This window comes from Pelophylax lessonae, assembly GCF_965119305.1.
Source record: "Pelophylax lessonae genome assembly, chromosome: 2".
Classification (NCBI taxonomy): Eukaryota; Metazoa; Chordata; class Amphibia; order Anura; family Ranidae; genus Pelophylax; species Pelophylax lessonae.
This window is the reverse complement of record NC_138769.1, coordinates 614,644,349-614,666,645: the sequence shown is the minus strand read 5'-3', so window position 1 is coordinate 614,666,645 and position 22,297 is coordinate 614,644,349. Positions and strand designations below refer to the sequence as shown.

Sequence of the window (22,297 nt, the reverse complement as noted above, 5' to 3'; positions counted from 1 at the left end):
ACAAACCATTTCAAATCACAGACCTGACTTAAAATAGCCATAACCTTTTTCTAAAGTACATTTATAAAACTTAGATCTGTATATTGATCCTACATTATTTAAAGTCAGCACTTAAACCTTACAATTCAATACTAAGTAGATACTCAAAAACAGTTAAAAAAAAAAATAGAAATGAAAATGTACTAATAGCACAATAAAAGAAAGGAACTGTACCAATAGAAAAATAACAATAAAATACACAATAAAAAGTGTTCTTTGTAAATGATCGATATATTGTAAGCCATGTTAGTTGGTGAAGTACAAAACAAAATTAAATCATTAAAATAAATAGTTAAAAAATAAAAAAATATCAGTGCTGTTTGGTCTTTGTTTTTAGAAAACAAAAAGTAAAATTAAATTAAATTAAAAAAAAAAAAAAAAACATAAAACACAAAAAAAACTCTACAGTGTTACAATGCTTAATTCAAGTAATAAGCTACGTGTATGGGTAAACCCACTAATTAAAGTAGCAGTCCCTTTTTCCTTCGTTTCAAATTGATCGTGATAATAACAAGTGGTCCCTAAGTTTTTGAGGATATGCAAACTGTAAACTCAACCTAAACTGAACAGCAGGGAAGAAATAAAAAATAAATACAACAAAAATAAAATGAAAATAACTTAGTTTGGTAAAGCTAAAGGTGAGTGTTAGAAAAAAGGCATTCTTTGTTATTGTGCTGACCTGTAACGTACATCTTATTTTACAAAAGTCAAAAACTACATGTTACGTTAAAGCTGAACTTCAGGCAGCTTTTAAAGACACAAGTGAATGCAGCTCTGTATTTATTAATAAATCATTACATTTAGTTTTTAAATGCAATCAGTATTCATATTTGACCTAGTATCATCCTCTTGCAGTCTTTGAACTGCAGAGCTCAGAATGGGAGAAGGAGAAACAGTACAAGGAGCCAATCAGTTTTGCTGCAGTGCTCATGTGCTAACACGGAGCATGTTGATTGGATGAGATAGCAGAGTGAGCACAAGATGAGCTCATCAAGTCTGCTGCTTCACCTTGTACTGTCTAGTCACAGGTAAGGGGGAGGGACAAGACCTATAATGTTATTTAAATGCAGCTGCTTAAAAATAGGTCTCCTGTCCTGCAAGAAGAGATGTTCTGTGTGGCAAAGCCATGTAAATCTCAGGACTGGATGGACTGAGATACAAATCTTTTGTCAGATAAAATAGCTCCCATATATGTATTTTATCTGAGTATTAAGTTGTTTGTCTGGAGTTCAGCTTTAAGTCATATTAGGTTAACAGATGCATTTTTGATCAGTAGTTTAACATTATTGGTCTTTAAAAGGGACTGGTGCTTTAAACTGGTTTGTTAGGGAATGATCAGAGGAATAAAAAGTGCGTCCCTGGAAACCCCTGATGCACCAAAATATCAAAATATAAATAAATATCTATGTTTATAAAATTAATAAGCCATTTTACAAAGGCCGAGGGTTATGCGATTTATCAAAGCAGTTACAAAAAACATTAAAGGAAAATAACCCTTGCTTTTCATACGAAGGTATTATAACCCTGTGCAGTAATTGAGCCTTCATTCCTCAATACAAATCTTGAGCACAAATAAGACTCGAGTGTGACCACAAAATATGCATGGCTCTATAATTAACATAAATGAATTACTATATAACCCCCTGAGAAGGAGATTACAAATGCTATTGTAGCAAACCTCCTTCAGCAATAGCTGAACAAAAGAAATAAATTTCACACCGCAAAAGGTGTATAGTTTTTTGTTTTTTTTTTTTGTTATCTTTAATATCCACACTGGGATTTTTCCATCAAAATGGCTGCTGCGAGCTGCTGGGCGTCGGTGACGTGCGGATTCCTTTTCATCACGATGCGCACAAGTTCTGCCGGGAAGATGTTACACAAGTTCACAAAGATTTTTTCTCTGGTGTTTGAAAATCTTGGAAGTTCTTGGGGAATGCCACAGTATGGAATCCTCCAAGAAGGATCTTGGTTTTCCAGTTGGCTCTGGAAAGCAAATTGCTCATAACATGGCTGTGATGGATTACCTGACATCGGGTAACCGGGGCGATAACCATAAGCATCCATAGGATAATTTACCCGGTCGCCGTTTCTTGGGCTTTCTTGGCTAATGTATATTTTGTGCTGCCGTTGAGGAGGGCTTTCATACAAGCGGGAATCAGAGATGCTCTCCATTCTTGTAGAAACCAGTGATCTACCCATAATTCCACTCTTTGACATAGGTGAATTTGGGGAAACATGGTAATCATTTGGGCAGCTTGAACGTGCGGCAACAGCATGATGCAAGGGTGGTAATGGCATGTACGGTGGTGGAGGCTTGTGGTGGTGCTTTGGCTCTGGCTCATGACCATAACTTTGGACTCTCATCAAGGGGTCATGGTAGCCTTGGAATGCTTGAGAATTTGCCCGGCTGTGTGTGTGAATATGCTGACATTTCAGGTTGTCCTCTAGCTGAGGGTCTGGGGAGCTGACATAGGATCGGTCATTGTAACCTGAGTAGGAGTCACTGCTCCCACAACTCAAGCTACCTTCGCTGCTGCAGTCAGAAGCCACAAAACTTATCCGGTAATCTGTATCCAATGAGAAACGACGTTCCGGACTCCGGTTTCCAGAGATGCTGAGGTTTGAATAAGCATTCATCATCGAATAATATCCAGTATCCACAGGGGATTCACATTTAGGGTATTGGTCACATGGGATTGCCCCATGATTCTTTGCTGCCAATAACATTGGAGAGTACAGTCCAGGTAATACTTGGTCCTGAGATGATAAATGCACATTGGCAAGAGCTCCATTTCTAGATGGAGTTGTACTTTGGGGTTTTACGCTTGATATACTAACTAAAGATGGCACAGACCTAGTTTCCAACTTGTTTTTGGTGGGGAGCTTTTCCTCCAAGTCATAAGCCTGAGTTCTTATACTAGGATCTGATTGCCTCTTTGGAGTGGAGCGCTTTCCGTCTGAGCTGGTGTCAATCTTTGTATTTGAAGGCACACTGTTGCTCTTCACCAGTCCAATTTCACCAGCGGTTTTGGCTATGTTATTCCGAGACATGGCACGAAGTTCATCAGCTACGGACCTTTGTGGCTGATTGCCCCTTTCTGGGTGATAATACTTGCATTTATGCCCATAGGTACATTTCTTTCCTAAGGGTAAAAAAGAAACAGAAAATGTGTTTAATCATTACTACTCTTATATTTGCTTATAATACTAGCAAAAGTAGGCAAGCAGCTCAATCATGCTACAGTATATTCAAGAAAGGGCAACAAGAACAGATTCAGTTCCTACAAATATAACAAGAAAATTATCCTCTGCCACCACAATTTGGGTAGTCAAGAACTTTATTAAAACATGTTTCCCTAACATTACTATACCCATAAATCTTAGTCTTTGCCTAAAATTTTTTAAACAAACCTGTCCAACATTTTAAACTGTAAAAAATTCTAAGCCTACCTAACTCTGTTTTCTAGTAAGAACAGGACTCCTCCAAATTTCAGACTTAAAGCCCCACCCTCAAAGCTAAGCCCCCATCACCTGTCACCCCTACTTAATGAGAGCACTCCATTATTCAAATGTTCAAGTAGTAGGAGCCTTAGCACCTAGAGCAGGCATGTCCAACCTGCGGCCCGGAACCACAGGCAATGCGGCCCACTGCCCCCTGACAATTTTTTTTTTTTTCTGGGTAGGAAGGAAGTCGAGTCGGGGGCACGGCCACAGCGGCTTCCAACTAACTGTAGGCAGAGGCTGCCTCGGAGGGGATCATCCTCTAGTTGTGTTAAATTAGTGCTGGGGGGGCGCAGCAGCACGGGAAGGGCACGGCAACATTTTATTACTTATATACCTTAACTATAGTATATATTTTATATGCGGCCCGAGAAAATTTCTCTACACTCAATGTGGCCCAGAGAAGCCACAAGGTTGGACACCCATGACCTAGAGGAAGTCATGGAAGGCCAGGCCATAATTCCAAAGTGAAACCAGATTTAGAAGGATACCTGGAGGAGGCTTTTCTCGATAACAAACTTTGCAGAAGCCCTCCATTTACACAGGTTTACTTTAAAGGAAATGTATTGCTTTTTTATTTCATGTCACAGAGATTAGTGTGATTAAAAGAATCATATTACAATATGTGTTTTGAAAAACTTGTTTTTAGGTCTTTGTAATTATATATGCACATGGGTCATATGCATATTTGTTATTTACATATACAGACTTTGCTTCCTGCTTTGCACTGGTCCTGCCCAAGTGTTCCTTCCACCATTCGCTGACTCATTGAAAATAATGAACTACCTGTGTAGCTGTTCTCCTAAAGTGGATGTAAACCCCATTCATGAAATCTGACCTAGGCATATATATCTGTTGTGTTTACTTATCTCTCGCCAAAGCACTAAGTCCCATGTCTTTATGCTGCTCCGTTCCTCTGTTATCATTATGAAAACCTTTGAAAAGTTCTCTGACACAGGAGATAAAAGCACCTGTAAATTTGTGTTGGGGTGGGTGCATAGAGATAGATTAGCAGAGAGCTTGTCCATTCACAGCACAGCTCTGCACGTTTCCTCCTTCCTCTGCCTATGTGGGGGGGGGGGTGTCTTTCCTCCAATCAGCTGTCTCACAGTGTATGCCAAGAATCCACACCCAGTGCTGGGAAAGGAAGAAAATATTCTAACACAATGTTCACTTTCTAAACAGTGTAGAAAGCTGAAGACAGCAGATGTACAAATAACATTTATGTAAGGAGATTTGTTTAATTTCTGTGTATCATCTGTTCACTTCATTGGGTATATGTGAGGGTTTACATCCACATTAACTTAACTAATAAAAACTAAATTAAATAAATACACTAAGCCGCTGAGATCTCCCTCTAATGGATAAAATACAAATCACTATATTTAATACAATGGAAAAAAATTGTAAAAACCTGAAAGTCAAATTACATTTTTAAAAAGTAAATACTCCAATAATAATTCAAACTGTGCTTTCACTGAAAATATACTACACAGATAGCTAACCAACTAGTATATTTTAAATAAATTATCACTAACTTACCATATGGGCATGGCTGCTTCTTGTATTCAGGGAGGACAGGCTTCTTCCTTAAAAAATTATCCAGGCTTGGTCCATGTCTGCCTAGTGGATCATCCGGAGGCATAAATCTACAAAAGGAAGCACATCAATAGCATAATGCATTTCATCATACACAAAACACATCATACATCTAAACCCTGATATTAGTTCCAAATGACTAGAATTACTAAGTAACCTAACAGCAGTTAATTTGACATTACCAAAGATTAATTGCTGGTGAGTTACTCCCTGTAATTTAAAATCCATGCACCAGAAAGATTCACCTGCAGGGAATCTTTGGTGAATATCACATTTACTGCTTTATAAATATACCTCAAAATGTCAACATTATTTTTATTACCACTAATGCTGATCAATCATTGGCTCTTGGAAATAATTTATAAAATAAAATCATCACCAGAAATATGAAAATGTCATTGAGGTGCTCATTATTAAACTGATGGGATTCAGGGTCCTGGAGCTGCCAAACAGTGGCAGCGTTATACGGATGTATGCAGAGCCCAGCGTGTTAGAACATTCACCTATTCACTGCTTAGACATGTGCTTGAGAAAAGCAACTTGTGTTTCTTTATTCAGAGGGAATTTTTGGTGCATTTCAAGTAGTTCAATATACAGGCAGTCCCCGGGTTACAAACATCCGACTTACAAAAGACTCCTACTTACAAACGGAGGGAGACAACAGGAAGTGAGGAGAAATCTACTCCTAGGAAGGGAAATTCACTCCTGTAAGAGTTCTCATGGGAAAAAGGTGTCTCTAAGAACAAACCTACAGACCCTATCTTGTTTGTAACCCGGGGACCGCCTGTATTTTATTACCTGTTTTTGTTCATATTAATGTGCATTTGATCAGTATTTGTGTACTGTACTTTAATATCCTAAAGACCCTTTAAAACAAACTGCACTTTATTGCCTCCTTTCTTGAATAAACCTCCCCCCTTATTAAACCTTGGCCGCCCTCCCCACCTCAAACCAGCATTTGCTGCTATGAAAGTTTTCTGTGCGTTGTCCCCGCCTGCACAGTGGCTCCCATTGAACTTCTATGAGGTCGTGTCCTGAGACAATTGTTTTAAAGTGTGCTTATCTTTTAACCATGTACATAAACTGTATATGTTATACTGTATATTTTTTATTATTTGAAGAATGATGCCTTTATATACTTAACAAAATTATAAACGCAACACTTGTTTTTGCCCCCATTTTTATGAGCTGAACTCAAAGAACTAAGAAAACCGGGATTCATCCATGAAGAGATCACCTCTCCAAAGTGCCAGACGCCATCGAATGTGAGCATTTGCCCACTCAAGTTGGTTACGACGACGAACTGCAGTCCCGTCGAGACCCCGATGTGGACAACGAGCATGCAGATGAGCTTCCCTGAGACGGTTTCTGACAGTTTGTGCAGAAATTCTTTGGTTATGCAAACCGATTGTTGCAGATGCTGTCCGGGTGGCTGGTCTCAGACAATCTTGGAGGTGAAGATGCTGGATGTGGAGGTCTTGGGCTGGTGTGGTTACACGTGGTCTGCGGTTATGAGGCCGGTTGGATGTACTGCTAAGTTCTGTGAAACGCCTTTGGAAATGGCTTATGGTAGAGAAATGAACATTCAATTCACGGGCAACAGCTGTGGTGGACATTCCTGCAGTCAGCATGCCAATTGCACGCTCCCTCAAAACTTGTGACATCTGTGGCATTGTGCTGGGTGATAAAACTGCACATTTTAGAGTGGCCTTTTATTGTGGCCAGCCTAAGGCACACCTGTGCAATAATCATGCTGTCTAATCAGCATCTTGATATGGCACGCTTGTGAGGTGGATGGATTTTCTCGGCAAAGGAGAAGAGCTCACTAACACAGATTTAGACAGATTGGTGAACAATATTTGAGAGAAATAGGCCTTTTGTGTACTTAGAAAAAGTCTTAGATCTTTGAGTTCAGCTCATGAAAAATGGGGGCAAAAACAAAAGTGTTGCGTTTTTAATTTTGTTCAGTATAATTACAATGTATGGTTTAATTGTACATTCTGTGATTGTAAGTGATTCTGTTGCTTTTCTTCCATCGAAGATGATGTGTTAATGTGCAATATAGGTTAAATTAAATTAGAAACCTCTTTTACTGACAGCTCCCTGAGAAGTACTGCTACATTTGGAGTTTGCTACATTTGGAGAGAAAGAAAGCAATGGCATCACCAGAGTTATATTTAGGCAGCAGCTCTCATACAGACTGCAGACAAGAAGACATTGACAACCTTCAATGTTCTATTCTATTTTCTCTTCCTTATAACTGCACCTAGGCAGTGGTGCTCAAAAAAATGTCATTACTGATTCAGAGACGACAATTAATATCATTACAATGGAGCCTCGAAGGTCCGGAGTTTCTTAACTTATTAATGCTCAGTAGGAGCTGAACATTTTCCAAAAGTCGATTTAGCAAAGGAAGTAATTCAATTGTTATCTGAGATGAGATTTTTTAGAGCTGGGTATTGGAAGACACACACAGATGGAGTTAATTTTCTGCTCAGCTTGCGTCTGTCACCCTGCGTACACGTCATCATGTGAATTCATCACATTTCACATAGAACTGAAATAATATGTAAAGCATATAAGCCAATAATACGTCAGCACCTAACTAATCATTGTGTGTGATATATAATTGGTCAGTTCACCCGCAGTTGTCATTTCAGAGTCTGCTGGATGCCGGCAGGTGGAATTGCATATCTGAGGACTTTATTTCCAATAAGTTTTCAGGTCAGCCTGCTGTGACCATAACAAGGACATTAGAATTCTCATTTATTTTTCTTTTTGCCATATGCCATAATCAGAACTCCAAGGACAGAGGATAAGAGTGAGATTCTGTAACTATAAACTTCTCAGGTTATATCTGCTACTGGAGTCCTTTAGACATATGACAAACCAGTAAGTGATTGAGAAGACCAGAAACTACCCATTGCAAGTTTTCAGAAATCTTCTACATCATAGCAGCATCCACTGTGTCCTATGTGAGTGCAGTGGTCTCCATGAAGCGGCCCAACACGGCTGGAGCTCTCCGGTTAAGCAGGGAGCGCAAGCATTTCTGAAAGTTATGTAGCACCCTCCTAGTCAGGTGCTAGATAGCAGACGGTAAAACATTTCTTCTCTCTACTTATCAGCGAGCTGGATCTGCTAGTTAGGCCTGCTCAGTGTGTCCAGTGTGTATTCATGTGGGCTGAGGGAGTGTCCCAACTGTATCCAATGGAGAGGTACATTGGACAGTGGGGGAAATCCAGCCAATGATGCACAGGCTTTTGTAACTGTCCCAGTGGGTTGGCACAGACAATATGTGCATCCTGGGATAGGGTATAAAAGCCAAGGGCACATGAGGCAGGGGGTCTTTGGGTGGGAAGCCAGGTCCTGGAAGGAGGGTGACAGCTCTGGAGGTCCAGGAAAGCTGACTGGTGGAGTTAAAGGCAGAGTGACTCTGGAAAAACAGTTCCATAGGTACAGAGAAGCTTGCCGGGGGTCTTCCCAGGAAGGGGACCACTCCAGTGGATAGAGTCAGTGGACAGGTGTCAGCACACACCGTAAGAGAGAAAGGGGGTGCCAAGTTTAGAACCCTGAAGAGATAATTAAAGCTGGAACACTTAAAGTATTAAAGTAACTTCACTTCAGTAGCAAGGTGAAGCACCAGCCGCATCCTAAGTCAGTTGTCCTCAACATTGTGAATAGTTACCAGTTGAAGTACCCCACTCATCCCTTCTCCTATCCCAGCTCTACAATAAACTACAAAACAACATCCCCTGGACTGTTCATTGTCTGAGCCAAGTATTTAAAGTGATACATTTCCATAGACTGATGCTTCGGGTAACCCAGGGGAATCCAGAAAGTGTCATTCTCAACAGTCCCCTAGGGGGCAGTGCTACAGTTACAAGTGTGATTCAGAAGGAAAGGTGCTGGACCACTGCAATGACTGAGACCACGGCTCTCACACAGTGGTCCTAGCTGTAGGCTACTGGTGGGGGACAGGATGATTTTGGAGGGAGATGATTTATTAAACAAACTAACAGTAAGACTTTGAGCACCCTAAACACCTTTATATAATTTTAAATGTTGTTATTTAATAATTTGATGCATTCGTTTTAATTGGGCTTAAGCTATTGCAACACTACAACCAACAGTCCTATAGTCTTTATACAACACATAGAAAGACACAGGAAGGTAGAACATTTATTTATTTTTTAAACCAGAGAAAGTGCACACTGCTTGTCTTTGCCTCAATGTAGTTGTCATTTTAATCATTCTCCAATACACTTACTTGTCATTGACAAATGAATACATTAGCAACCTCTCGTCAATGAATTTCTTCCATTCAGGCTTCTCGTTGGCCAGATCCCGATAGTTGTCATTAGACACAATAATTCCATCTGATTCAAATGCCAGCTTCACTATGAAGCGATCATCGTAGCACACTACCCTTCTTCCCTGGACTCGGCGGGATGGAGTAAATACCAAGATCTTGTCCTTTTCTAACTTGCGCAGGATTTCTTGATCTGATAAAAAAAAAAATATTTTCAGCTTAATGCAGAACTTGTACAGTAGTCTACAACATTAATCTTGACAAGTTTTAGCAGGAGACCACTTAGCTGGCCCCTCCACAGGCACAGCAGGTATGTGTCTACAGAAGCCTAATGGCAACCAGCTTAGGTTAGACATAGCCTATCAAGTACAATCAGGGATAAGTTTCTGCCAAGACAACAAATAGCATAGCCTAGCATGGCAAACATAGGTGTGCGCACAGGACTGATCACCCTATGCAGTGCTGATTTCCCCTGCTTTGTGGCGCTCCCCCTTCCCCTTTAGTGCTACCAGCTTACCTCCTCTCCTCTCCCAACGGCTGCTGCGGGGAACGGGGCCAGTAAACATTTCATTTACCAGCCCCTTCCTTTTCTGAATGGACACAGTAAGTGATCTGTACCGGTTGCTCCTTTGTTCATTCTTAACTGAAGCATAGTAAATTGCGTTTACTATGCTTCAGTTTGTGAATGAACAGGAAACTGCTTAGCAGAGAGCACTTCCCATTAGATCACTGTCCAGTGTGGCTGAGGCTGCAGAAAAGGGACTGGGGAAAGCTCTGTCCTTAATCTGTTTCTCTGTCTCAAAAGTGAGACATCAGGGGTCTGTGTAGATCCTTGATATTTCACCAAAGCCCCCCAACGGGGCTCTTAAATAAATTGTAAAAAAATAATATTGTAAAAAATAATAAAAATAAAAACAACTGACACCAATCTCTGCGCTACTGACACCGTCCACTGCTCTGCTGAGATATGTGCAATAGGTTGCACACGCCAATGGTGGCAAGGTTGCCTGGGGTGGCATACAACTAGCCACATATTATGTTGCCGACTGTCAGTAATATATTCATGTGTAGTTTCCAAACCTCTGCCATGTCTGCTAATACAAACCAGCTGTGTCCTCATTGTTGCTGTCCCTGCAAACTTTCTCAGTGGGTTCTTGTTGGTAGAAGAGTTGGTTCTCTGTACCTACAGCTTACCCACTCTGGGCCCATACACTTATATCTGAGTTGGTATGAGAGTAGGATGACATTTTACCTAGTCTGTTCTAGAAATAAAACACAAAATTGCCGCGCTAAGGGTAACATACAAAATAATAAATTCTATAGCAGGAAAAGCAGCCACACTAATCCGGAACAATACAGATCATAAAAAATATAAAACAGCATTTGTGGCGCTAAACCTAAAAATACAGTCCCAAATGAATGAGAAAAGGAACAGCAGTCCATAAAGGTGCATCCCAAACTTGTAAAAGGATGAGGCAGCTTCAGAACCGAAATCCCACCACCGGACAGCACATCAATCACCACTCCTTACCAACTGCAATGGATCCCCATAACAGAGATCTCACAAGCCCCTCTATATGCGATTGAGAACCAGATGATCCCGCTCTCCAATCCCGGGTAAGCAGACTTGGTAGATGGTATATGCAAGAAAGAGCAGGGACACTATCATAGCGTAGACTGCTATTTATTAAACTTTGCACACGAGTGGATAACACTTACAAGATCAAAGGAAATAGATCGCATCTCTCTGAATGGTGTGTAGTCCTCCCTGGATGTTCACTGGGCGTTCAATGCATGGATAACCAAAGAAATGGCCGCCGTGTCTCCTCCACGCTATGGTGAGCGTCACCTCGAGCACCACCCGACGTACGTTTCGTCCCACAAGGACGTCGTCAAGGGGTGCGGCCTCGAGGAGCGCTTCCACCATATATAGCCAAGGAGGAGGGCAGGACACATATAGATACTCCACGGCCGGATATCGAGGGTGCGTTCCATTCACAGGAAACACTACCCCGCCGGAAGGAGAAGAAAGGACAAATGGCAACAACCGGGGGGATCAAAAAAATCGATCAGGATACCCCAGCCAAAAGAATTAACTGGCCACGTCCTCTACCAAAATCTGTATGTACATATACCAAAGAAATTCCAGTCACATTAATAAAAATGCAAATAGATCTATAAATAAATACAAAACCACAGCCCGGGGGAGACAGCGCCATCTACTGGCACCAACGCAGAGAGCACCCAACAGGCAAAGAGGGCCACCACACAGAGATGCATAGATCATAACAAACATAGATATAAAATACATAAAAAAAAAATCACTCCTTTTTTTTATGTATTTTATATCTATGTTTGTTATGATCTATGCATCTCTGTGTGGTGGCCCTCTTTGCCTGTTGGGTGCTCTCTGCGTTGGTGCCAGTAGATGGCGCTGTCTCCCCCGGGCTGTGGTTTTGTATTTAATTATAGATCTATTTGCATTTTTATTAATGTGACTGGAATTTCTTTGGTATATGTACATACAGATTTTGGTAGAGGACGTGGCCAGTTAATTCTTTTGGCTGGGGTATCCTGATCGATTTTTTTGATCCCCCCGGTTGTTGCCATTTGTCCTTTCTTCTCCTTCCGGCGGGGCAATGTTTCCTGTGAATGGAACGCACCCTCGATATCCGGCCGTGGAGTATCTGTATGTGTCCCGCCCTCCTCCTTGGCTATATATGGTGGAAGCGCTCCTCGAGGCCGCACCCCTTGACGACGTCCTTGTGGGACGAAACGTACGTCGGGTGGTGCTCGAGGTGACGCTCACCATAGCGTGGAGGAGACACGGCGGCCATTTCTTTGGTTATCCATGCATTGAACGCCCAGTGAACATCCAGGGAGGACTACACACCATTCATAGAGATGCGATCTATTTCCTTTGATCTTGTAAGTGTTATCCACTCGTGTGCAAAGTTTAATAAATAGCAGTCTGCGCTATGATAGTGTCCCTGCTCTTTCTTGCATATACCATCTACCAAGTCTGCTTACCCGGGATTGGAGAGCGGGATCATCTGGTTCTCAATCGCATATAGAGGGGCTTGTGAGATCTCTGTTATGGGGATCCATTGCAGTTGGTAAGGAGTGGTGATTGGTGTGCTGTCCGGTGGTGGGATTTCGGTTCTGAAGCTGCCTCATCCTTTTACAAGTTTGGGATGCACCTATATGGACTGCTGTTCCTTTTCTCATTCATTTGGGACTGTATTTTTAGGTTTAGCGCCACAGATGCTGTTTTATATTTTCTAGTCTGTTCTAGGTTTACTGACATATATTGGGAAGTTCTTGCACCTAGACATCTGATACTGTTAGTGCCATACTAAGGCTAGCTGGTTCACTAGGATAGAAAAGGGGCATTGGAAGATAGTTGACGTAGGGGGAATTTTAAATCCAGCCCATGGTTTAACACTTCAGACCCCTAAGCATGTAGTCAATAATATGCCGAATGCTATTTATAATATTTAGTAAAAAAAAAATGCAATGAAAAACGTATTGGAAGTGAATCTTACCAGTTATGAGTGCATCTGGCCGGGACTGTTCTTTCCTCCAGGCTGGTACAAACACGGTGACATTCTTATGTCCTCTGTCCAAGAACCAGGAGACAGCTAGCTTGATCCCACGGCAAGAAAACACTTCTTTATTACCATGACTACAACAGGGAAAAGATTGCATTAGAGTTGTTCAAACAGTTTTAAAGCTTTAAACTGTATAGTCTCTTACCACCTTCCAGGATGAGCCTTGTGCCAAGCCGTAAGTACATGCTTCTGGTAGGAATACATAAACCTACTAATATATAATTCACTGCCTAATGTATAATACACAGGGGCAATTCCTTGTTTAAAAGTTAAATGTACAGAATGCTATTGTTTCTCTAAAAGTAGTACATTTATTATGCTATGTAGTTTTCACCGTTGGTTTACAGCTGTCAAGTTTCCAGCATTCAGAAAAGGTTTTCAACTGCCCCGTGTACATAAATGTCCTAAGGAGTAAAAGGAGTTTTTGATGTCTAGTAAAGTTCCCACAAAGATACAACTGCCAGTTAACAATATAAAGTGGAGGATGAACAACAATTTCAACAGATTAATTGATACACTAAATTCCAACGTAAAACACGCATGCATAGTAAACCTAAAACTAAACTGGGAAATTTTCATGCAGATATTAAATTAATCATCCCCAGGAAGACGTCATCTATGACAAAACTCATCGGGAAGGCGTGCTGACGTCACCACGTACTACCCGGAAGTCGGGCGGCTGCATCTCCGGATCCTGTCGAGTAAAGCGCTTTTATTCTGTCTACATGTAAGTTGTTTACTTTTATACATTAAATACTGTGCCTACGTACTTCACTATTGTGGCCTCCATTTTTTTTGTGGCTGACGCTGGAGTGAGGTTGATCCGGACGGTTCGTGCCTCAGCACTGTTCTGGATTGGCATTTCTGTTAATCTGTACCAGCTGGAGGGATCATCCAATTTCCATTGGATCGGTCAGGAGCTTACCATCTACTTATTGAGTTGGGCCCTTATCCATCTAATTTGTGGTAAGCGCATAGTGTGACCTTCACTTCATCACAGATTGGGAAGTTCTATCACTGCGGTGGATGAGTCTCTGTCTTTGCAACCTATATATATACTGTTGGGCTTTTTTACATTTGATTTGTGGTAAGCGCATAGCGTGGTCCTCAACTTATCACAGATTGAAGAGTTATTATATCACGGTGGAGGAATCTCTGTTTCTACACTTTGCACAACCTTTTTGGACTTTTTATCAATATATTATTTAGATGTGAATCAATTGCTTTACAAGCAGTAATTGTATTGCCTCATTTAAGCACATGTTTTGATTATTTATATCTCATATTAGCGCGGCTTTTACTTTTATATTAGATATTAAAGTTGGTATTGGCCTCCACTGCCTCCCTACTGGTCAGCAAATCCATCAGTTGCATTACAGGGCCAATAGGGAGATCTCTTATCTAAAAGTGCTAATTCAGAGCTAACCAAGCACAGTAAAACAGGCAAAGGGGTTGATTTACTAAAACTGAAGCGTGCAAAATCCGGTGCAGCTCTGCAGCTTCCAGGTTTCTTGTCAAAGCTTAAAGTACAACTAAGGGAAAAACGTTTTTTTTTAGTTTTGGACAGAGTGCCGAGGGATTAGAACACCTGTCAGTTTGTATTGCTGTCTGTGCCCTCGTTAGGCGATTTACCCCTTCTAATTTTCCTGTTTACCATTATCATTGAAAGTGAAAGTAAAAGAAAATCCCACATTTTCTGTTGTCCTAGAAGGGAAATCTTCCAATGGGGACACTAGTTCTGGTGACCTGGGGGTCCCCAAGGAACTCCCTGAATTTAAAGGGATTTCCTCTCACTTCCTGTTTGGCGATGGGACAGGAAGTGAAGGGAAATCTCCGCAATGGGACACAGATGCCGAAAAAAAATCTGACGAGGGTTATACCCATTCTTTACTCAATCCAAATAATAAAAAAGTTTTGCCTATAGTTCTACTTTACCTAAACAAGCTGAGGTTAGAAGCTGATTGGCTACCATGAACAGCTATGATTTTGCACTCTCCAGTTTTAGTAAATCAACCACATAGTGTAACTCCATTATTGCTTGGATGGTCAAGGTGACATCAAATAACACCTGATACTTCTGGATTTGCTCTGAACATTACAAACAGTATTAGCCAGAGCAAATCCAGCCTTTTATTAGCCTTTTGAAAGTTTAAAATGACCCTTTCCTTTGCCCATGGAGGCCAAAATAAAAGGTTCATTTAGTCAAACCCCCCCCCCCCCCCCAAAAGTACATACTCACCTTTTTTCATCTTTTCACTGCTTCGTTCAGCCACTGGAACCGGGGAAAAAAGCCCCATCTAAGCTGTTGTCAGAGACCACACACAGTGCTATGGACTGTTTTGTTGTGCCCACAGGACTAGACTGGGTCAATCTGGAGGTTCCTAGTGTTGTCATGGGGAAGAGATAGTCAAAAACTTGACCATACCTGGAAGTGCTGGAAGTGCATTAGGAATCGGGGGCAAAGAAAAGGTGAGCATGTACTGCGGGGAAAAAGGGATGTTAAAAAAAATGTAATCCTGCATAGGTAATGGAAAGGGTCCCTTTTACCTATTTAATTTCCTAGTCCCAATAGAGGCATCTAAATGTGACCCTCAAAAAAATGCATCTTGCATCCCATCTAAACCATAACCCATCTATACCATATCCAAGGAAATATCAGCTTCAAAACGTAGAGTGATCCAGTCATGGGATGTTGATCTTCAGAAAAGGGCCAACCAATAATTTGGCTATGCGCCTCTAATATACTCACCCCAACAAAAATGCTAAGTGTTTTATTTCATGTTACAGCTAACGATTTTTCTTTCTTTTATGAATGTGATCCTAATCTTTACACGTACTGTGTAGTTGGCTTATGCGTTTTTTCTTCTCTGTCAGGAGATTGTATATGAAATCTTGCATATTAATATTTTGATTTGTTTATTTTTAGCCACCAGGTGGTGCTTTAGGATGCTCTTCATGCTCTTGGGTGAACAAAATCCTGTAATATACAGATTTCAAGTTGCAATTCACAAACGAAAGAAAGACCTATCAGAGTGATTTATTCCTTTTGGGATCATTTGAAGGCTCTCAGTTTGCTTACAGCTAGAGGCTCTAATAGGCTAAAAATAAGGGTGGGCTCGGGGCGCACCTCGAGCCCACCCAGTTGTGTGACAATAGCGAATTAATATTTGCTATTGTCACACGGATCCTCCTCCTGGCCAATCAGGAAGCGGGTCCTGAGACCTGTTTCCCAATTGGCCGAAAGAAGAAGCCATGCCATTGGCCATGGAGGAGGAGGGAGGAGATGCAGAAGACCGAGGGGGGAGGAAGGCGAAGCCGCCGCCACTGTAGTTTGCTGCTGCTGCCTGCCCTCCCTCCACATATCCAGGCAGGGTAAGTGAGGCGGCGATGGGGGGGGGGGGTAGGTATGGTGTGCGGCCTGGTGTGGTTTGGGGGGGTATGGTGCGGTCCGTCTGACACACACCCCCCCCCCCGGCCCATGGAGCACCAGCCGCCACTGCTATACATAGACCATAGTTCCACTTTAAAGTGTATCTGAAGTGTATCTAAATCTCCACACTGGGGAGATTAATTTGTCCTGGGGACCGCTGGCACTGGCACTTAACGTGAAGGAAAATTCCACATTTTTATTTGTCACCAGAATAATAGAGAAGTAATCTTCCAACAAACACTTGTTATGGTGACAACTATCTAAAGCTGGCCATATAGTAGGAGACTTTTGTTTGACATTTTTGTTTAAGACCCCGTTCACACTGGGGCGACTTGTCAGGCGACCTGGTCGCCTGACAAGTTGCCGCGGGTCGCCTGCCATAGAGTAGCACAGGACCCGTTCTAATAGGAACGACACAAGTCGCTCCGACTTAGAAAAAGGGTCCTGAGCTTCTTTGGGGCAACCGGGAGCGACCTGCATTGACTTCAATGATATGAAGTCCGTGCCGGCCGCTCCGAGGTCGCGGTGCGAGCTGCGCACCGCGACTTCACAGGTCGCCCCCGCAAGTCAGGTTGTGCCTGTGTGAACCGGCTCTTAGGAAAGTTTGTTTGATTTTCTAATCGTTAGTTGAGTCTAATTGATGTTCACTTTCGACCAAAGAAAGGAGAAAATATAAAGGAACAGAAGGAAACATTTTTCTTGAATGAGCAAACATCTAAGAGCGAATGTGGCTTTCATTCAGTAAAATTGATTCATTCCAAAATCGAATAATAAAAACAAGAACATTTTTGAAGTATTGTCAAGTGACATTAGTCAATGTACAGGCAGTCCCGGGTTACAAAGATAGGGTCTGCAGGTTTGTTCTTAAGTGGATTCTGTATGTAAGTCGGAACACGTACATTTTTTAAGTGTAACTCCAGCCAAAAAAATAATTTAAGTTTTTTGGATAGCATAGGGAAGGGTTAACACCCCTGTAACATTTGTTTTGCTGTTCCTGTTCAGAAGATTTCCCCCCAGTTTCTGTCCCTGTGATCATTGGATTTTGAAAATTCTGGGTTGTTGTGGAAACAAGGATTGGTGATAAAGTTTAAGTGGAGACACCTTTTTCCCATGATAACTCTTACAGGAGTGAATTTCCCTTCCTAGAGGTAGATTTATTCACACTTCCTGTTGTCTCCCCCCGTTTGTAAGTAGGAGTCATATATAAGTCAGATGTTTGTAAGACTGCCTGTACTGAGAATTTTCATGCAAATGTAGTGTAGAGCCAGCTTAAAGTAGAACTATAGGCAAAACTTTTTCATTTTGGATAGAGCAAGAGAGGGTTATAATACATGTCAGATTTTTTTCGTTATGTGTGTCCCATTGCGGAGATTGCCCTTCACTTCCTGTCTCATAGCCAAACAGGAAGTGAGAGGAAATCCCTGCAAATTAAGGGAACCCCTTGGGGCTCTCCAGGTTACCAGAATTAGTGTCCTCATCAGAAGATCTCCCCTCTATTACTTTTCTGGGGACAACCCAAAATGTGGAATTTTCTTTCTTTTAATGATAACAGTAAACAGGACAAAAAGAGAGAGTGAATCTCCCTAATGAGGACACAGACAGCAATAAAAACTGGCAAGCACTCCAATCCCTCTCCACGCCTTTAGTACCTTTAAGAGTTAACTACCCTTAACTTGGATTGATTTCCTTTCCCTTCTTGTTGTGCCTACAGGATAGAAAGTAAACACAAATCTTCCCAATGGGATACAGATGGTCCAAAATGACAGGGGATTAAACCCTTTTATAATGTAAAATAAAAAAATTGGCTTTGGATATACTTTAAGCCAGGGATCCTCAAACTACGTCCCTCCAGCTGTTTGCGGAACTACACACCCCATGAGGCATTGTAAAACTCTGACATTCACAGGCATGACTAGGCATGATGGGAATTGTAGTTCCTGAATGACAGGAGGGCCGTGGTTTGGAGACCCCTGCAGTTTAACCTATTGCTTTGCATACTAATTTCTCCCACATCAGGATCCTCTGTGCTAAAGACTGACTATTCCTGAACCATAAAGTGGGGGTACACACTGCTGAAAATTTCCATCCGAGGTAAAAAAGTACGATTTTCAGCCAGTGTGTACACAACTTTCAGCAGCCGATGCCGACATTTTCAACGGAAAAAAACGGAGGGACAAACACCAAAATCTATTATCGTCCGTCCCCAGACGACCAATTTTCGTTTAATGTGTATGCAGTACGTCCGCGAAAAATAGGATACGAAAGACCACGCATGATCTTAAGTTGCTGACTAGCCGGAAGTCTAGGAACAAATGTCCCAAAAAAAAAAAAAATTGGACGAGAAATTTCGTGAACATTTATGCGCTGTCAACTAAAAACGGTTATGACCGCTGAGCAAGAGAGAGAAAAATCAGAGGATATTTCATCCGATTTCCGTAAAGTGTGTATGAGCCTTAAGGTAACAGTATTGTTTCACTCCAGTTTAGCAATAGACAGGATAAAGATATAGACCTTGAATGAAGGGGCAACCACACAAATGTACTGAGACTTCTCCCCTAGGTGAGAAGACCAGCGATGGGTCACTTAGAATCCTTCTCTCTTCATGTAAAACTCTCAGGAATATGAAATTGCTTTTTGCAATTCAAAAGATTGCATTATAAAAAGAGGCATTACGTGAGCAACTTCAGTGTAATGATTTCTTGTCTACAGTGGGATCTCTCATATGCAATTACAGCAGTGACTACTTATCACATGAATTTCCATTTCCAGCACTGACGGCAATCTGCGCAATGGAAAGATGGTTAATTGAACACTGTATGGGATTTAGCCACACTTTCCATGAATGTTCCAAGCAAAGAACACTGCAACAAGGTCTAAGGAAAGTCCAGCCCAATATAATGAGGACAATCCTAGGATACTTGTATTCAGGTAATTAGTTGTACACAGCAACCCCATACTTTTATATACATTTTCCACTGCAGTCCACCCAATGCTGATATTTTCATTTTTGGTAGATGGGCAGCAGTTTCAATAACCCTCCAGCTTCTCATATTTCTTTGGGACTATATAGATCTGGGTTCCCAGCTCCACCCACCTCACCGCAAACAAGCTATTCCAAAGGACTGTTTGAGTCACTAAGGTTCATGCACACTGGGATTAAAAAATGTCGCTTTTACAAGCATTTGGCGATTTTTTTTTGTTCAGCCTGTAAAAGCACGTCTATGTAAGCCTATGGGGGGATTGACTAAAACTGGTGCACTCAGAATCTGGTGCAGCTGTGCATGGTAGCCAATCAGCTTCTAACTTCAGCTTGTTCAACTAAAGTCCCGTACACACGCAGCGATTATCTGCCGACCGATCGTCCATCTTTTGTCCAAAGTTGTGTTTTCTTGGTTGGAATGTGCCTAGACTGCACACGAATTTTCGTGCCCAACAAAATCTGCTTCAGAAGTGATGTCATGTGTTGGTTTGCTTTCTTTGTGTTCTTTCTTCTCTGAGCATGCCCAGACTTGCTCATAAGATTTGTCCCTGTCGAAATCTGTACTGACTGCATGAAAATCGGACGTGTTTTGACGGCGGACAAAAATTTTATATCTGCACACCAGATTTTTTTCGTCCGAAAAGTCGGAGTCGTATTTGTCTATAAATACATAGACGTTTGCACGCATATTAGAAGAGGAAAGTTTATAGGCTGAAAAAAAAACCCCTTCACAAGCATGTTCAGGAGAAGCAGAAAAAATGCTGAACGGGTCTAAACACATCTAACCGCTAGACGCGTTTAGGCGTGGTTAAGTGTTAATGTATTCCAATGGCCGGAATAAATGAATGCTCAAGTGCCTGACACACCTAAGCACATCTAAATGCATGTGAAATACGCAGCTTTAGGCACATTTTTAATTAGCTTTTCTCCTACAGGGAGTTCTGATGTTTAAAGGAGAAAAGCAATGCATGAGGCCTTAGCCTCTGAAAAGTGTGATTTATAAAGATTTATCCAACCTTTCCCCCTTTAAGGCTACATTCCTACTGGTGATTAGGGCCAGTGTGAATAGTAGCGGCAGATATCAGAGATTTCTGATGCGTTTCTCAGTGGGTAGGTGCGACTGCTGGCCCTGTTCACTATAATGACAGATCACAGGCGGCCACAGCTATTCGCGGCTCTCTGCAAAGCCAGCATTTACCTGCGGCGATCGCTGCTGAACGCAGGAACTGCCACTGCAATTTGCACCATCCCTATTGGCCGGTGTGAATGTAGCCTATGTTGAAAAAAAAAAACAGTCACAACTGTTGCAGGATCCAGGTGTTCATGCTATCACTTACCATAACTGGGCCTCACCCCAGATATTAAACTACTGCATCATACTGGGCACAAAAAAAAACGTATAGTGACACTAAACTCTGGTTCTATTTAGGTTTCTCTAGCATTCGTAAATAAACCCTTAAGTGTGTTTTCTGTCTGCTGCTTTGTTCCTCTGCTATCAGAATGAATCATCTCTGGTTTCCTGACACCAATAGGAAAATGGTGACAGGGGAAGGGGCTCCAGCTGTCTGACAGCTTCAGCTCTGTTCCTGTGAGCTTTGTAAAGGGGAGTGTCTTCTCCCTCCAATCAGCTATCAGACCTATTCTAACTGAGCTCTGCAGAGTGTAACTTCAGCTCTCCTCCCCCTTTTTCTGAACTCCCAGGCAAGCTTTAAAATTCAGCACTTTGAATAGATGTAGAGAAGAGAAGACTGCAGATAAACAGGCACAACTTATGTGTGTGGGGGGGGGGGATTCATTTAATCTCTGTGTATCACCTTAGGATAGTCCCTTCACTGAGTATATGTAAGGGTTTATAACCACTTTAACTAAAAAAAAAACAAAAAACAAAAAAAAACTATTGCTCCTCCAAATCCCCAAATTACTTTTTTTTCTGTGGCCCCACTGTATGTAGGCAAATAGCTGACCTCTCTTGTTCGTTTCCAAGATGGACTAGGGACTATTGGATGCGTGGTGTGTATAGAGCAGTGCACATGACTACAAGTGCACTGCTCATTTCAAACAAACAGAGGTGAGAGGGAAAAAGAAATGTTCAGCAGCTCAAAGAGGATGTTACATAAAGGCAGAAAAACATAATAAAAACATTTTTGTGAAAAAAAAAGATTACAGGGCCACAAAGCTCTTTTGTCCCTAATTCTCCTATAAATCACAGGAGTGCACTTCGTTCTGCACTCCTATGAGTTGCTGTTGGCTGACCTCACTGAGTGGGTCCAGGCGCTGGGTGGATTCCAAGTTTACAATTGAGATCTGCTCAGATGCCTGGACCGTCAGCTGGCTCAACCTCTCAGCAACTCGCTGGGAGACTGAGTCAGCTGCTCCCGCCCCCTCCACAGCCTGACGCTCCAGTGAGCGCAGGAGGGGGCAGAGCAGAGAGCTGGTGACTGAAAGTCATCAGCTCTCTGCTTACTGAAGACTGAGAGCTGAGCAATCAGCTGTCTTTGATCACTCAGTTCTCAGTCTTAGAAGAGGTGGGGGACAGATGCAGCATCCATCTAGGTGAGTATAAATGTTTGTTTTTATGCATTCCCGAATTTCTCTTTGAAGTAATGGATGTGCATGAATTATTTCAGGAGAATAAGAATATTGTGTAGTGTTACTTTAAGCAAAGCAGCATCTCTTCCACTAACTTGCATGTTGAAGTAACAAGTAACAAATAACTCTGATGTGAAATTCATCTTATATCATTGATCACAGATATGATGGCTGCATTAGTTCATTTAGGCCTGTATTTCCCTTATTGTCACCCGGTGATCCTGCCAGTACTAGGCTTC

At 41.8% G+C, this 22,297-nt stretch overlaps 1 protein-coding gene across 2 annotated transcripts in view; it reads right to left on the bottom strand.

Annotated features, from left to right (window-relative positions):
* Nucleotides 1–1,041: 1,041 nt before the first annotated feature.
* Nucleotides 1,042–22,297, bottom strand: part of ZC3H12C (zinc finger CCCH-type containing 12C) — a 200,860-nt gene continuing 179,604 nt past the window's right edge. For both annotated transcript variants that reach the window (XM_082244939.1, XM_082244938.1), the window contains exons 3-6: nt 12,994–13,133; nt 9,407–9,641; nt 5,083–5,189; nt 1,042–3,182 (exon numbers count right to left, since the gene is read on the bottom strand). In XM_082244939.1, coding sequence (XP_082101065.1) covers nt 1,801–3,182; nt 5,083–5,189; nt 9,407–9,641; nt 12,994–13,133 — 1,864 coding nt within the window. In that variant the 3' untranslated portion in view covers nt 1,042–1,800. The remainder of the gene's footprint in view (nt 3,183–5,082; nt 5,190–9,406; nt 9,642–12,993; nt 13,134–22,297) is intronic.